We start from the raw sequence: 16,779 nt of genomic DNA, 5'->3' as shown, positions 1-16,779 counted from the left end.
GGGTCGTGCTTTCCACCGCTGTTGCCCTCCTGCTGTGGCCAGTCGGTCGTTGCCCTGTTTGTGCCGATAGAAATGAAGTTAAAGCGACTCTTTCGGTTTGGTGAAACGGGAGGGTTTTTTTTTTTTTCCCAAGCCTTTCTTGGCTTCAGCCCTCGGGGCCTGTAAGTCTCGCCTATGTTTACAAACGCCTGGCTCATCGCCTTAATTAGGGAATAATAGAATAGAAATAAGCAGGAGCACTGCAGTGAGTGACTCATTAAATTTTGGAGTGCAAAAGGTACATCAGTACGTTCTCAGCACTGCTTAAACTGCACGATCGTTTAAGGTGGAAAAGACCTCCAAGAGCACTGAGTCCCAACTTCTGACTGAAATTATATTACCTTAATATATATGTACACTGCCTGAATATAAATTCGTATTACCTGAATATAAATTTGATGTTAAATACGAATACCTGAATATAATTCACCACGACTTTAGAGGTGAATTATAAACGTCACCTGCTTGAAGTTCAGAACTTGCACTTTCGTTCCAGGCCCTTTAATTCCTGTGTTTGAAAGCCACACTCTGTCTGGTGTTTTATTAGAGCAGTGTTCTCCTCCTCCTTTATCTAAAGCTTTTGACATGTTACTTCTTGAGGGGGGAAAAAAGAATTAATAATCATGTAAAGTAATGTTTGCAAAACAACTGCAAACACTAGCCAGAGTTGACAGTGGTTCTCAGGTTGAAATCAGTGAGCTCTCGGAGGTAAAAGTGAGACACTGGGGCTGAAAATGGTGCTCTTGGCAACTTCCTGACTTATTTTTAGGCTGCTCTTTGGTTTTGCCTGTCCCAGGGGTGGCTGAGAATTTGCATTCCGTGGGTTCCCAGTGAAAGCTGGGGCTCCTCTAGGTTTTTTTGCCCCAGTGCAGCAGCTGATACGGCTTCGAGCAGGTTTGGGAAAGGCTTTGTGACCCGGGGAACGAGGGGGGTGGTGGTTACAGCCTCTCCTGCTCTTTGGAAATGCAAAGTATTTCCCGGAGTTTCAGAAGCACAGGCAGAGGGAGGGAGGGAGGGCCTGGGAAGTCGTTCCCACGCTGGAATTTGTCTCCTGCTGTTGCTCTGGTGAAAGTTTGGGTCGGTTGCGAGATGAGTCGGATCAGGGAAGTGATCCAGGTTAATATTTTAGGAGTGATTTTTAATTTGGGCCCATCGCCCGCTGTGGATCCTTGCACAGTCGTGGACCTGGCGTGGAGCAGCCTGGGAGGGAGAGGAGAGGAAACTCCAGGAAGTTTTCAGGAGGAATTTGTTGCTGGCAAGGGTGGTGAGGCCTTGGCAGGGGCTGCCCAGGGAGGTTTGGAGTGCCCAGCCCTGCAGGTGTCCAAGGACTGGCCGTGACTCTCGGTGCTCTGGGGGACAAGGTGGGGATGGGGCACAGGGAGGATCCATGACCTTGGAGCTCTTTTCCATCCTCTGGGATTCTGGGATCATCGTTTTGGAGAGAGAACCTGTTTATCCGTAAATATCTGCTGGTTTTAACTGTTTGAGCCGCTCTTGTCGGGGCAGTTTTGCCTTTCAAGTTTGCACAGTTGGAAGGAGGGGGAGGTTTGGTTGCATCTCCAGAAGGAATTTGGCTGCACTTGGTCTCGGGAGAAAGGAATGAAATTACTAAACAAAACACAATTAGTACCGAAGTATTTTTGGCTCAGTGGGCAGAGCAACGGGATTGTCGAAGTGAGTTTTCACCAGGGGACAAACTCTTACTGAACCTCAATTATTCATGAGCTAATTAAAGTGGTGCCCTGATGAATGAAGTGGAAGGGGCCAAATGGACTGAAATATTTCCTGGTGAGTTCATCAGGAATCAGGGAGTGGTTGCTGACAGCTGGGTGTGCTCTGAAAACTGCAAAAATAACGGCCTGTAAATCACTGTGCTTTGTTTTTTTCTTAAATCTGATGTTGCTGTGTGCCCTTGTTTGGGTGCCTGACAGGATCCGGGCCAGGTTGGGTGGGGGTTTGGAGCAACCTGGGATACAGTGGAAGGTGTTCCTGCCCATGGCAGGGGGTGGAATGGGGTGAATGTGGTGGGGTTTTCTTTCTGTTTACGTGTTTTGTTTCCCAGGAAAAAAGGGACTTCTCGGTGGTGATGTCAGTGCTGGTGACACTGAGGTTCTTCCTGTCTGATTTTCCAGCCCCAGCGATCCTGTGCCATTCCCAAGTGTGGGTTTGTGCCTCTGGCAGAGCCAGGACTTTTTCCCAAGTCCATGCAGCTCCAACGCTGCAGTAAATCCAGCATTCCCACTCTGCTTCCTGTGTGGTTGGAGTATTCCACTATTTCAGCAGTTGCCAAATGCCTGGATCTGTGTCCCTGTGGTGGGCTGGGCTTTTTTAAAGTGTCTGTGGGTTTGTTTTGACAAGGAGGGATTTCAGGCAAAAAAAAACCCCAAACCTCACCATGTTTCTTGTGTGTTTTAATCGTGGAGTTTATGAAAGAGAGGAGCAAACGGTCCCAGGGAATGAACACAGGGATCCTGGGATCCCCTGAGCTCCTGGGTGGCAGAGGAAGAACTCAAAAGATCCTTTGGAATGGGAATTTTCTTTTGGTCTCTCAGTTATTTGCATGTCTCCGTCGGGGCTCGGTGGAGCAGGGTTCGTAAATCTGGAGTTTGGGAAGCACAGATGGCTGGGAAGGACGTGGTGTGTGTTCTCACTTGCGCTCTGCCTCCCCGGGGAGGAGAAATGCAGGGATTAAGTTGCAGTTGGAAGTGTGTCATGTGCTCCTGTGACCTCGGGATCGAGGTGATGCTTCTTGGCAGCTCCTGCTGATCTGAACTGGGGCTGCTCTGACCGTCCTCCCACTCTGGAACCTGCTTTGTGGCTCTGGAATCTGCTTTTGGCATTATTCCTTTTCAGTGGGAAACGAACTTGGAGATTTGAAGTGGTCTTGCTTTTGTTTAGACTGTATTTATTTTTCCTTGCTTTTATTTAGACTTTATTAGCTGCAGAAAAGTGGTTGTCAGCGAGTAGTTCTGTAAAGATTAATTCTGTAAAGATTAAGAAGATCTTGCTCCAAACATTGCATGGATGAGCCCTTGACTCCCATGGATAATTAATTCTGGTTTTCCCAGTCTTTAGATCTAGGGCAATATATGTAAACCTCAGCTTTCCTGAGTTACCTGGGAGTGCTTTGGTCACTGAAATCTCTTAAGACACATCCCATAATCAGGACTTTATTTGCATATCCTCATCCAGTTCTGGCAGTGGGTATGCCTTGGGTTGCTTCTGCTCACAAATGAGGGTAAAATGTATGAGATCAAAGTGCTCCAAGAACAAATTTAAGAGGGTCTGAGAGGTGGTTTTGGTCACTGTGGGCAAAGGGTCAGTAAATCCTGGAGGGTGTTGGGTGCTGCTCCTAGTTGGGTTTAAGTTCTAAGAGCCCTGACTTAAGGAATGAGGTTTTAACATCTGAGAGCTTGTGCTGCTGAGGCTTTGGTGTTTTCTGTGAGCTCTGGCATCATTACACAGCAATAATTGTTTTTAAAAAGATGAAGAGACGTCGATGGGCTGACAATGTCACCCGCTCTCAGAGCACCATGTGGGACTGTGCTGATTGTCACCTCCATGAGCTGTGTGAACAGCCCCTTGAAAAGGTATTAACCTGCCAATATCCAAAAAGTGAATTAAATTACAGCCTTTTGTAGTGTTGTACGAAACAGCTTCACTGAATTTCCTTTATTTAACCCGTTTTTCTGCCCGGGTGTGGTCGGGGAGCACAAACTGATGCCCTTTGTTTGTGGTTTCTTTCAGCTTTGCCCCAAGTTCTTGCACACCAACTCCACCAGTCACACCTGGCCCTTCAGTGCAGTTGCAGAGCTCATAGGTAGGTGCACCAAGAGCTTGAAATATTTCACTTTCCTGTCACAAAACCTTTGTCTTTCAGGCAGGGAGGGGAAGAAGTTGATCCTGTGATTTCTCAGAATCTTGCACCTTGTTTTTTTTTTTTTGTTATGGTCAGGTTGATTTTTTTCTTTCCTGTGTTGGTGATTTTCTTGCCTTTGATTTTGAGTAGCAGCTGATTGGATCCCTTCAGGGTTCCTCTTTTCCACGTAGGGTAGGGAATGAGTAGCAGATTTATTCAACAGGTTCCTCAAAATGAAGGTGTGGCTTGGGAGGACTTGCCAAGTTTGTTGAGGAGTTTGCTGCTGCCAAAGGGAACAACTGTTCTGGTCACACATTCCTGCCCTTCCCTTCCCTAGAAAATTAACCTAACAAAAGAAAATGGGAGGTTTTTTACCCAGATAAGGCCAGAGCTGCCACAGAGGAGGAAACCAGAACCACGTGGCTGTTTTGGGGGTAACAACATGTCAAGTCATTTCTTTAACACCCCAAATCCTTCCAAACTGTCAGTTGTACCTGAAATGTCCTTTGCTGTTGATGCTGAAATACATTTTATGGAGTTTTTCACTGTGGATACAATTGGCACTGAATGTTTGTGGGAAGGAGCCTCCCAAAGCTGTGATTGATTCCCTTTTATGGGCTTGAGCTGTTTGTTTATTTAATTATTTATTAACCCTCAGCTGAACCTGCAAATCAGGCAATGAGGCAGTTGTGCCATCATATCCCACCCTTCCTTCCTCCCTGGGCTCTCCCCTCTCAGGAATTCCAGGATGAGGGGAAGTGTTGTCAGGGCAGGTGAGATTTGAAGTGGATTTGCTGCCAGGGAAGGTTTGTGCAGCCCCAGTTTCTGGTTCACTCGTGGCAGCTCCTTCACTACCTGTAAATAGAAAGTTGAGTCTGAAGCACTCGGTAATTCCCTCTGGGAGAAAGTAAATACTGTACCAGCTGCTTTGGGGGCAGGAAAGGAAAGTAGAAACCTGCCTTGGTTTCATTTTCGATTCTCGTGGCTGAGCCTCCACTTACATTTTCTTGCCTCTGTGTCTCTGTGCATAATAATAATAATTTGTAACAATACGCAATAACTATTATATAACAATAATAAATGCATATTATAATAATTATGTATAATGTATAACCATCTGTCATCTCTGTGGCATTGTGTGTTGGGGTTTGGGTGAGGTTCACCAGGTTTGGATGCTGCTGCTTCACTCTGACGTTTTGATTTGAGGAAATTTAGAACACTGACAGCTGAAGCTCCTCAAAATATGTCCACACTCACACTGTTTAATTTCCACCTCTAGTGTCCCAGCCTTTTTTTCCCTCCTTTTCCTGCAGATAATGCCTATGACCCGGATGTAAATGCAAAGCAGATCTGGATTGACAAGACCGTCATCAACGACAACATCTGCCTGACGTTCACCGACAATGGCAACGGGATGAACTCGGAGAAACTGCACAAAATGCTAAGGTGGAGAACCCCTTCCTGTAGAAATTCCAGCTCCTGGTTCTCTTAGTTCTCAGCTTGTTCCTTTTCCTCAGGTGTAGTTCACTCATTTGAGTCAGAAACTCAACATTCCTGAAGGGCAGTGATTATCCAAGTGAGACTCCAGAGCGGACAAATGCCATGGAAACTTCCACACAGCTTTGTCACGGAACTTTGATCTCCCAGTTTCCTTTGATCCTTTCTCTCAGCCTCCCCATTTAACTTCCCACACACTCTGCAGCCTCTCTGTAGTGCCCATTAGTGAAGATAAAGAGGATTATTATTATTATTATTATTATCATCTTTACTTTTGGTTAGCAAACAAGCAAAAAGGGAGATTCAGCTCCAACCCTTTGGAGTATTAAGAACAGAAGGTCTTGTGGAAAATTGAATGAATGATAACGTGACTTGTTCTGTTTATCTTCAAATATTCTGTAGGGTTGGGACTGATCTTTCATTTCTACAGTTAACAAAGAAGTTTCTGTCCAATTTGTCCCTTAGGGAGAAATATAAATCCTTTAAAAGATTGCTCTGCCTGCAGATTTAAACTTGAGCAGGCGTGGATTCAAACAGCTATTTCTGTGTTGGGTGCCATCATTAACAGCTCGCTCGATTCCATGTTCCATATGCACTTCCCTGTTTTATTTTCAGCGTAGCTACTGATGAGAAAAACTTGAAGATCAAACATTTTCTAGCAAGTAGAGGGGGAAAAAAAAAGAGGTTTAGGGGCTTATTTTAGTGAAGTTAATTATTAAAATCCCATAAGAATGCTCACACCTGATTTCAGGCAGATGATTTCTCAAAAGATGGAAGCAGATTTTCCTGTGGCTGATTGCACAGGAGCCCCCTGATCCCTAAACCAAGAGATGACCTCGTTGTGCGAAGCCTAATTTGGCCATCCCTGCAGACTGGGAGGGAGGGGGGTTGGGGAGTTCTGCAGGGGGTTGGAGTTCCTGGAGTTTCCCACTTTCTCCTGCGTTGCAGCTTCGGCTTCAGCGAGAAGTCGGTGATGAACGGGCGGGTGCCCGTGGGGCTCTACGGCAACGGCTTCAAGTCGGGCTCCATGAGGCTGGGCAGGGACGCCATCGTCTTCACCAAGAACGGCGACACCATGAGCGTGGGGCTCCTGTCCCAGACCTTCCTGGAGGCCACCAAGGCCGAGCACGTCATGGTGCCCATCGTCACCTTCACCAACCAGCATATCCTTCCAGCGCGGTCTTGGAGTTTGGGGGAGGGGGGGTGATATCCCTAAAGTAGATCCCCTGGGAGATGGGATTTGGTTAAAAGCCTTTAAGGAAGAGCTGGGAGGTGTGGAATGAAAGAGGCTGTGGTGGGATGGTCCCAGCTGTAACCTGAGAAGGTTGAAAATTTTAGGGTTTGCCCCAACTGCTTGAACTTTGTAACTCTGAAGCCCTTTCCTAAACGCTGCTAAAAAATGAGTGGAAAGTAAGAATTAAAAAGGCAGCAACCTGTGCAGCTGTAGTTTGGTTAGTTTTGGAAACCATTGCACTCTGGAGAGCTAAATCAAGAGGGAATGGTTGAAGTGAAAGCAGTCCGAGTCTAATCTTTAACCAGAGATGGATGATGAGTCGTGCCACAATGAGAGATGAAAACACACTCTAGAAAGCTAAATTCATCAAAGATTAAATAGAAGTTTAATGAAGATTGATGCTGATGTCTTGTAACTATTTCAAAGACTGTTTAAGTAAAAGGAAGTCTAAGTTATCTTTAACTGAAGATTAAGTTCGATGCCTTGTAACAAGGAAATGATTGACTGTCAAGGAGGGGCTTGAGGAGTTCAAGTGAATTAAAGCTCAGGAAATCCTTGTTTATGGAATGTCTGTGGAGGAGCTGTCCCCAGCACTGCCCCAAAGGAATTCTGCCTTAGCAGCACCAGGCTCTCGAGTTTATAATCTCTTGGAATCAGGAATGAGAAGCCGGGAAGGGAGTGCAGACGCTTCCCGATGTTCTGAAAGCTCCAGTTCATTGCTGGTCCCTGTCCTTGACTCGGTGCCCACGACAGATCAGTGACCCAGCAGAATCCAAGAACAGCCTCAAGGCCATCCTGACACATTCCTTGTTTTCCACTGAGGAGAAACTGCTGGCAGAGCTCGATGCCATCATGGGGAAAAAAGGAACCAGGATCATCATTTGGAATCTTAGGAAGTAAGATGAGGATATCTCTCATTTAGTTTGCATTTTCTTTCATTGTATGCAAATGTGCAAGAATTTGGGGATTTTTTTTGGTGGAATAACTGGATATTATATTAAATAACTGGATATTTGGGGTTGATTTTTAGTGGAATAAGGCTGAGGGCACTAACTGGCAAACTGGACTCCAGCTGGCATGAAGGGCCATGATCCTGTTGCTTTTGCCAGAAGGAAAGTTGAAATAGATAAAATTACAAGTCTGTTCCCTCAGACCTCTGAAATGATGAATGTAGAAATTCAGACACAAAATACTTGAAGGTACAGGCAGAAAACAGTGGATTTTAAAGCTCAGAGCCTGCAGTGTCCTTCTAGAGGAATCTGGACCTTTCTGAGCTTCTTGATTGTTTTATCATAAAATAAACAGCAATCTGAGCAAGTAAATAGTTGGGTGTATTTACCTTACTTATCCCCTTGCCTCTGTGGGATTGTTTCCAGCATTTTCTGGCCTTGACTTGTGTGCTGATGCTTTTATGTATCTTTAACCAGCTGTAGCAGTGGCAGTTCCCTGTTCAGAGTTAATATATAATATAATTCATTGCCACTTCACTTGTGTTTCTGGGATATCAGAAAGGAACAGGTGAACTTTGTGACTCTTAGTAAATCTCTGGGGAAAACCACTATGGATCAGAGGAATTCCCCTGTTATTTTTTTGCATCTTTGGGATACCTACCACCACATCTTACCTTGTATAAGCTTTTCCCTCTTCCCCCCCCCCCCCCCCATAATTTTTCAAATCTTATTTCTCAGAGATAAAAACGAAAAACCAGAGTTTGACTTCGACAAGGATAGATACGACATCAGGATTCCAGAAGACTTGGATGAAACAGGCAAAAGAGGATATAAAAAACAGGAGAGGCTGGACCAGATCGTTCCAGAAAGCGACTACTCCCTGCGGGTGCGTATGAGGGTCGGTAAAACTGGGATTATTTGGGGGAGCTGGAGGCTTTATGGTTTTGATTTTAATGTCAATGTATGTTTTGCAGGCCTACTGCAGTATTTTGTACCTGAAGCCAACCATGCAGATCATCCTGAGGGGACAGAAAGTGAAAACGCAGCTGGTTTCCAAAAGCTTGGCCTTCATCGAGCGGGACATTTACAGGCCCAAATTTCTGAATGTATCCTTTGCTTAATATTTACATTGTGCTATTTTGGATTGTTTCTTTTTTTTTTTTTTTTTTGTAAAGACAGACTGAGGGAATTAACCTAAAGTTGCAGGACCCAGACTGAGCTCTCAGTAACCCTTATTTTTTATGTTACATGAGATTAACCTGTTTTTTTTTCCTTAATATCTGGCCAAAGGCCAAAACGGTCAGAATTACTTTTGGGTTTAACTGCAGAAACAAGGATCATTATGGAATAATGATGTACCACAAAAACAGGCTCATCAAAGCTTATGAAAGAGTTGGCTGCCAGCTGAAGGTAAGAAATCGAGGCTCCACAATATTTTCACATCTTGAGGAATAATTGTCACTGGAACACTCTTTTTAGAAAAGGGGCACAGATGGAAACGAGGATATTGGAAATTCTTTTTTATCTAGTGTAGCTGGGGTTAATAATTACCTCTGACAGCCTCTTGCAGTCCTGGCCTGGCATGTGTGGTGGTTTTCCTGACAGACCTTGGTTTCCTGCAGGCGAACAACATGGGGGTCGGTGTCGTTGGGATCATCGAGTGCAACTTCCTCAAACCAACCCACAACAAACAGGACTTCGACTACACAAATGAGTACAGGTATTTTTATCTGCATTTCCCTCCCAGCAGTGCTGTTCACTGTGATGCAGTGCATGATAAAAGGTGCTTCTTCTCTAAATTGGAAGAATAAAAGCTCGTGGGTGCTGAGCAAACCTGGTTTATATTCAACCAGCTCCTTTTATCCCTTTTCCTTGTGTTACCCTCTCCTTGTTCCTCCCTGCTCCTCCTTCCCCCTGCAGTTGGCAGAGTTCACTGACCCTTCCCAAACATCCCAGACCCTCAGGTTTAATCCTTAGCAGCTGCAAAATCCTGCTTTTCCAGCAGTTTCTTGATAATTAGTCAGTCAGTGTGACCGAGCAGGTTTGGTTCTGCTCATTATCTTCGGTGGTGCTAACTGGTCAGGTTTGATGACCCTCTGGGTTTGTCTCCTTCCCTTTTCTCACCTTCCCAACTGCAAACATGAACGTTTTTCCCCACTCCACGTATCCACAGTGGGACTGACCGGGCTGGTTCCTGTCACCTCCTGTCCCAGCAGTCAGGTTTCTCTCTCTGTTCCTTTGGTGGCTGCTTTGACCACGTGCCCCTAGAGGAGGGGAGACACTCTCTTCCCACGAGCCCCTCCACTTCTTCAGTCACTGGAGTTTCTAAAGGTTCTTTCTGTGCTAGAATTGGCTTATTTAAGGTGATCCTTTAAAACCTTGTCCTTTCAGACTCACAATAGCAGCCCTGGGAGAGAAGCTCAACGATTACTGGAACGAAATGAAGAGGAAGAAGAACGAGGAATTTCCGCTGGCTCCGCCGGTTGAGGAGATCCAGTGAGTACCAACCACCGCCAGGAGCTTTACACGCCTGGCGTGCTGTCGTTTCACACCCAGTCCTGAGAGGGAGCCTTTCCCTTTTCCCCCTGGCAGGAAGCAGCCAGACCAGACGTGGGTGCAGTGCGACGCCTGCCTCAAGTGGCGGAAGCTGCCGGACGGGATCGAGCACCTGCCGGAGAAGTGGTACTGCTCCCTCAACCCCGACCCGCAGTTCCGGTAAGGACACATTCCAGGCACTGCCTCCACACCCTGCTCCTGGTTTCTCACCTGATTTTAAGCTCTTTTGTGTTGTGGTGTTTTTGTTTTGTTTTGTTTTCTCCTCCCCTTCCTTCACTCAGGAACTGTAACGTGCCCGAGGAGCCGGAAGATGACGATTTGATACATCCGACCTACGAGAAAACTTACAAGAAAAAGTGAGTTCTGGAGACTCCCAAACTGCTCAGGAGAGCGGTGCAGCAACGGGGGCTCGAGGCCAGCTCTGAGGAGTTCCATGGGAAACTCCTAATTCCATAGGAATTGGCGGTGTAGGAATAGTTTGGGATGTTACAGAAGGAGACCTTGTCTGTGTAACTGTTACTTTCAAGGTCCACATTGAAGCAGCTGAATATCTGAATTTCTTTGTTTCAGAGGATTCTTGGCTAAGGTGTGTGGAAAAAAAAAACCTGATATGGGTAATTTTAATGCTGACTGATATCCTAGAATTGGGAGTTTGGGGGTTTTTTTTCCCATTTTAAAAAATAAATCTTCATCTGAACTTGTTTGAAGTTAAGCCTGGAAGAAGTAGGTTCATGCAGAAGAATTCAATTCAGTAAACAGTAATTAGAGCTGTACTGTATCTAGCTGAAACAATGAGCATTGTGTTTGCTTTTAAATGGGGGGGTTGCTTTGGGTTTTTATAATGAGTGAAGTGTTTGAATCGAAGCTCTTAATTTGTTTTTTTTTTTTTTTTTCCTTGTTGCTGGGCAGAGACAGGGAAAAACTGAGGAAGAGACTGGAATACAGCCACCAGGTAACTCCTGAAGCTGCCTGGAATCTTCCCTGTCTGCTTTAACATCCTGTTTTGCTGTACAGGATTTGCTCACCGTGGGTAAACCCCAAATCCCCCATCTGTGCTGTCCCACGATGGAAAATCCAGCACTGCAAAGAGAAAGGAGTTTGAGAGGGACAGGAGAGGGACTTGCCTCTCACCAAGCAGTGTAGAAAAGATGTCAGTCACTCCCAGCTGGATTTATGAAATTGGCACCTCGTGATGGAAGGGGATTTTGTGTCGAGGGATGTGTTGGGGATGTGAGAGCAAAGATGCCCTTAAAGGTGGGGCAGGGGATGGGCAGGGATGTAGCAGCTGCACTTGGTGTAAGGAGGAACTCAAATTCTGATTAAATGCAGATGCAAATCAACCTGGTTGAGTGGGGAGAATGTGGAGATTGCAGCCCAGAATGAGATTTTCATAAATGTGATTTAGCTCGGGTTGCATTCTGAGTAAAGTGCTGACCTAAGATCACTTCATTTCTGGAGAAGAGATGTCACATGTGCTGTTTTAACCTAAATAATTTTAAAAGTAAAGTATTGTTCATTTTGGACGAGCTGAGTTAATTATGAGCAGCTTTTTTAGCAAGGGTGTCTGTGCCATACTTTGTGTATGATGGGCAGACTCCAGACAGAGCTGCAGCTTGGGAAGAGCTCTTGTCCGGGATTCTGCACGGGATTTTAACTGGAAAAGCTGGGATTTGCAATGTGGAGTCTGGTTAGGCTTCCTTACTGCAAAATCCTGAGCCTGGGTTCAAGGAGATCCTTGTAACACATAAATGTCAGCCAGAATTTTAGGTGTTGGTGTATAGTTAGAACTTAAATCTGTACCGAAGAATTACTAATAATCTGTTTATTTTCATTCTTAACTTATTGTTATCTTATAGATCAATAATGAAATATTTTTAAAAACATCTGTTTCTTCAAGTAAAGACTTCAAAACATTCACAGCTGTGAGTGGAAAGGAAGCTGCTCCACGGTTGCTTTTACCAAAATCGTCGGATGCCGCTCTCAGGAGATCTCTGCCTATTTTAATCAAATCAGTGTCTTCCCTTCACCCAGACGCTGACAGCAGGTCAGTGCAGCTGCACAGAGCAGGTTCCTCTCTCTTTCTGAAGTCAGCAGCACTCCCCAGTGTGTTTTCCTTACCCTCTGCTCCTGAAGGAATGGGGTGTGTGGGGATGTCCCTGGAAACACGGACTATGTTTCAAACCACGTGTGAAGGCTGTTGGTACAGGGCAGGGCTTTACTCTGCCTGCCCAGCTTAAAATCCCCTGCAGGGGGGATTTTCTTTCTCGTTAGGGATTTTGTAACCGTGCTCAGAGAAGCACTAAAGGTGGTTTGAAGCGAACAGTTGTGCAGTTCAGTGACCGGTTGAACGTTTCCCTTCTCAGCCTCAAGCGGAAGTCGACGAGTTGCGCGACACCCGTGTCTGTGAAGACACCCCGACTGAACACGCCAGCCAACCACAACAATGATGGGGGCGATGATGATGATGATGACGATGAAGATGTGATCATTTTAGAAGAGAGCAGTACTCCAAAGCCCTCAGCTGATCCTGATGTTCCCACAGTCAAAACGGAGTGCATCAACCTGGATCAAGAGGAGAAGCAGAAGGAAAACCGCGAGGTTGGAGAGCTTTGCGCTGCATCTACTTCAGAACCCAGAAGTGAACAGCTGAGCTCAGCAACGCAGACAGAGCTGCCAGGCCTGGTGGTTAAAAAGGAAGAGGTGGAAGATGAAATCCCCGTCGACATTTCTGGGGCAGGGGTGGAAACCGAGCGGCACAGCGTGAACGGCGTTGCCGAGACATCCGTGGAGACCGAAAGCGAACTGAGAAATCGGCTGCAGTTGTTGCACAAAGAGAAGGAAATGTACCAAAACAAATGCGAGGCATTGACCAAGCAGGTGGAAGCGCTGGAGGAGAGGCTTTTGGAAATGAACAATAAGTATGTAAAGAAGGAAATGTGCCACCAGTCGACAGAGACAGACCCCTCGGGCGAGGAGGAAACTGGCAACGGCAGGAGTTTGGCACAGGTGACCGTTCTCTACGAGCAGGCCTTGGGAGAAATAGCCAAGCTGCAGGAGCAGTGCAACACCCTGCAGAACCTAAAGACTGAGTGCAGCAAGTGTGCTGATGATGGGGAGAGCAAGAGCGAGGTGGAGGAGATGGCCGTGCAGCTGGACGACGTGTTCAGGCAGCTGGACAAGTGCAGCATCGAGAGGGACAGGTACAAAAGTGAGGTGTGTGCTCAAAACGTTCCTTAGCTCTGGGGTTCTCTGCCTGCTTCGTAGCAGGTCTCACACACAACGTGCTGTGTGGGGTTTTATAGCTTTTTCTTCTGTTTCTGTTGCCAGATTGAACTGCTAGAAGTGGAAAAAAACCAAATGGCCTCTCAGTGTGAGGAGCTGAAGGCAGAACTCGCCCAGCTGAAAGCTTCGATTCCACAAGCAGTTGCACATGCAAATGATTCTACCACCAGTAATGTAGAAGAGACTGTAAATTTTTCTGATGGAGAAAGGTATCAGTTTTGTTCTTTCTAGATGATATTTCAAGGAAGATGATTATTTTTTTTTTTTTTGACTGATTGATTGTATCTGGAACGTTATAATGAAGGTTTTGTTTGATAATTGTATAATAAAAGGTGATGTTTGGAATTCTTTCCTGCTGCCTCGTGTGACTCCCCCACTCAGGAGTGGTTTGTGTGTTTTGTGTGAGCAGGGTTGGCACAATAGAAATGCCATATTGATACTTTTTAAAACTATCAAAAATGTTCTGTGATTTGTAGCCATGACATGCAGACCAAGGAGAGGAAAGGGGATGATCTTTAGCTCATGCTGTGTATTGTACTTCACTTGTAGAGTCTGTTTTTCTTTACTGAAGCAACAGTGCTGGACTGAAAAGAGTCTCTGGGTTTGAAATGTAACTTTCCTGGAAGAACTTCTGGCTGCAGGCCAGCCCTGTGGAATTGGGTTGTGTCCAGAGCGTAGCTTTGAACTAAAGCAAGGTTTAAACTTACAAAGAGAGGGCTGGCAGCTCTGGTAAATAGGAACTGCACACACACACAGGATTTCAGAGCACATGGAAGCAGGGATGAGCTGAGGGCCCTGGGCCAGGAGATGATCCAAGGGCTGAAGTGACTGAATTAAGGGACCACATGAGAGGCAGCAGAAGGAGCTGGCCCCAGGAGGGAGAGTTGGCCTCGCAGTCTCTCCAAAAGGTTGTGGCACTTGGCATCCCTGATGCCTGGAACAAGGCAGTTGTCGTGCCCATCTTTAGGACAGGCACAGCTCCAGCCTGGTCTCTGTAGCCTCAGTCCCAGGGAACACCAGGGACCAAATCCACCTGCAAGGCACCTGCAGCCCCTTGGGAGTCAAAGGGAGTATGAACAGCCAGTTCTTGGGAGTGACTGAGGGCAGAATGGGGATAGAGAGCAAGGCCAGGAATGGTTGATGCCTTTGCACCTCCAGTCCTGTGTCCAGTTCTGGGCCCTCAGTTCCAAAAGGACATGGAAGGGCTAGAGTGTGTCCAGGGAAGGGAAGGGTGTGGAGAACATGTCCTGTGAGGAGCAGCTGAGGGAGCTGGGGGGGTTTATCTGGAGCAGAGGAGGCTCAGGAGGGGGCAGGGAGGGGGGGTCGGGCTCTGCTGCCACATCCCAAGGGAAAGGAGGAGAGGAAATGGCCTCAAAGTGCCCCAGGGCAGGTTCAAATTGAATATTAGAAACAATTTTTCCCTGAGAAAGTGGTTAACCATGAGAGTCAGTGGCCCAGGGAGGTGGTGGAGTCCCTGTCCCTGGGAGTGTCCCAGAGGTGTCTGGATGTGGCCCTTGGGGACAGGGATAATTTGGTGGTGCTGGGGACGGTAGGATTGTCCTGCTGGTCTCCTCCAACCCTGATGATTCTGGGATTAAAAATGGTCTGTGCGGCAGAGCAACACGAACTCAATAAATTCACGCTGCCATCAAATTGGAGAGGACTCAGGAGGGCAGAGAAAAACCTTGAGAAACAGGAAAAACAGGCTGGAAAAACCCACCTGCAAATTCAGCCAAGGCACCTCCAGAGTGCATGTGGGTGAAACAGCTGGAGCCCCCCCTAGGGAAGCAGCTTGGAAGTAGATGGATGCCCTGTGGTGCTGGGGCAGTGGGAGTGGAATGTGAGTCAGCAGTGCACTCTTGTGGTGGGAGAAACCAGTGCCTACTGGGCTGTACTGGCCAGGGTCCAGGCAGCAGCAGGTGGAGAAGGGATTCCTCCTGTCCCTGGGCACTGAGAGACCGCACAGGTGCCACTTCTGGGCACCCTGCAGTGACACTGCAGGTGGGACGGGCCCAAAGCACCTGGCAGAGAAGGGGAAGCTGCGGGAAAGAGCCTTCCAAAGAGTGGGGTACCTTGGAATTGCTCTCTCCTGCAGCCTGGTGAGAGCACAGGGGTGGGGATGAGAGGCAGCAGCCGCAAACTGCAACCAGGGAATTCCTGTTGAAACATCAGAGAGGAGAAGCTTTCACAGTGAGGGTAGTGAAGCCCTGGAAAAAGGACGTGGGGAAGCTGTGGAATCTCCACCTCAGGACACCCTCAAGAAGGGCCTGAGCCCCCTGCTCTGAATGTTTGGCAGGGGGAGTAGAGAATGAGCTGGAGGATTTCCAGAGCCCCCTTTGAACCCTCAAGAAGAGATTTACCCCCAGGAAAAATGATCTGCCAGCAGCACTTCATTTGATTTTTTTCCTTCCAGCACCTGACTGGTGTTTCCTAAAAGAATGAGCAAACCTATGCAGGGCTTTGGGAGTAACTTCCCCCACCAGTTGGTTGGGATGTGACAGCACTGTGAAAACTGGTTCCTGGAGGTGACAAAGGATCTGAGGGTGCAAGGAGATGTTGCAGAGGAAGGGATGGCTCATTTGACAGGAATTGGATCAGGAATAGGAAAGAGCAGGGACATCCAGGGAAAGAGGAGGCAAAGCCCTTTGCCTGCACTGGACCTCTTAACCCCTCTCTGCAGTTGGAGCGGCCTCAGTTTTGTGTTGGCTCGTGGGAGTCACATCCAGAGCCTTTCCAGTCCAGCGCTGTCAGATAAAAGAACTCTCGTGTTTGGAACACCAAACTCCATCTAACCCTCTGGAATTCTTTCTCCCCAGCCTGAAACTGCGCTCCCTGCGAGTGAACGTCGGACAACTGCTGGCCACGATGCTGCCCGACCTGGACCTGCAGCAAGTCAACTACGACATCGACGTGGTGGATGAAATTCTAGGGCAGGTGGTTGAACAGATGCATGAAATCAGCAGTACTTAATGTCTCCCCGTTTTTTAGCAGAGTTTTAGTTGATCTTCCATTCTATCCTTCCTGGAGGTTTCAGTGTGTACATAATGCCTGTTCCCTCGATCTCCTTGGCACGGTTTTATCTGTAAATGGATAGGCTGGGCACGTGTCGATGTTCCAGTGGGTGTTCCCTTCGCTCCCTCTTCAAGGAACGCTGTCCACAGTGACCAGCCCTGCTGTACTGAGTTAAGGAATTTTGCTTCTGAAATGTATTTGTAATTAAATTTGCAGATGTTTTTACGATTAGGAATCTTAATACTTTTCTACCGAAGCTTTCTCGTTGACTTTGGCTCTTCCACGAGTGTTAACGCTTGTGATTATTTCCTCTACTCCAGTGTCAGTAGTGGAATATCTTGGAGATGCAA

The 16,779-nt window shown here is 46.9% G+C and overlaps 1 protein-coding gene across 2 annotated transcripts in view; it reads left to right on the top strand.

The window, feature by feature from the left end:
- DOP1B (DOP1 leucine zipper like protein B) overlaps nt 1-16,404 on the top strand; it is a 57,897-nt gene extending 41,493 nt beyond the window's left edge. For both annotated transcript variants that reach the window (XM_027908599.1, XM_027908600.1), the window contains exons 15-30: nt 3,786-3,859; nt 5,212-5,344; nt 6,344-6,558; nt 7,378-7,525; nt 8,318-8,465; nt 8,554-8,685; nt 8,870-8,989; nt 9,202-9,299; nt 9,971-10,075; nt 10,172-10,294; nt 10,417-10,491; nt 11,045-11,087; nt 11,992-12,179; nt 12,499-13,348; nt 13,463-13,626; nt 16,234-16,404. In XM_027908599.1, coding sequence (XP_027764400.1) covers nt 3,786-3,859; nt 5,212-5,344; nt 6,344-6,558; nt 7,378-7,525; nt 8,318-8,465; nt 8,554-8,685; nt 8,870-8,989; nt 9,202-9,299; nt 9,971-10,075; nt 10,172-10,294; nt 10,417-10,491; nt 11,045-11,087; nt 11,992-12,179; nt 12,499-13,348; nt 13,463-13,626; nt 16,234-16,387 — 2,770 coding nt within the window. In that variant the 3' untranslated portion in view covers nt 16,388-16,404. The remainder of the gene's footprint in view (nt 1-3,785; nt 3,860-5,211; nt 5,345-6,343; nt 6,559-7,377; nt 7,526-8,317; nt 8,466-8,553; nt 8,686-8,869; nt 8,990-9,201; nt 9,300-9,970; nt 10,076-10,171; nt 10,295-10,416; nt 10,492-11,044; nt 11,088-11,991; nt 12,180-12,498; nt 13,349-13,462; nt 13,627-16,233) is intronic.
- Nucleotides 16,405-16,779: the final 375 nt, after the last annotated feature.

The sequence above is a fragment of the Empidonax traillii genome, unplaced genomic scaffold (genome assembly GCF_003031625.1).
Source record: "Empidonax traillii isolate 1590-97213 ecotype Southwest subspecies unplaced genomic scaffold, ASM303162v1 scaffold1767:size76612, whole genome shotgun sequence".
In the NCBI taxonomy this organism is placed as follows: Eukaryota; Metazoa; Chordata; class Aves; order Passeriformes; family Tyrannidae; genus Empidonax; species Empidonax traillii.
This window is presented reverse-complemented; position numbering and strand designations above follow the sequence as displayed.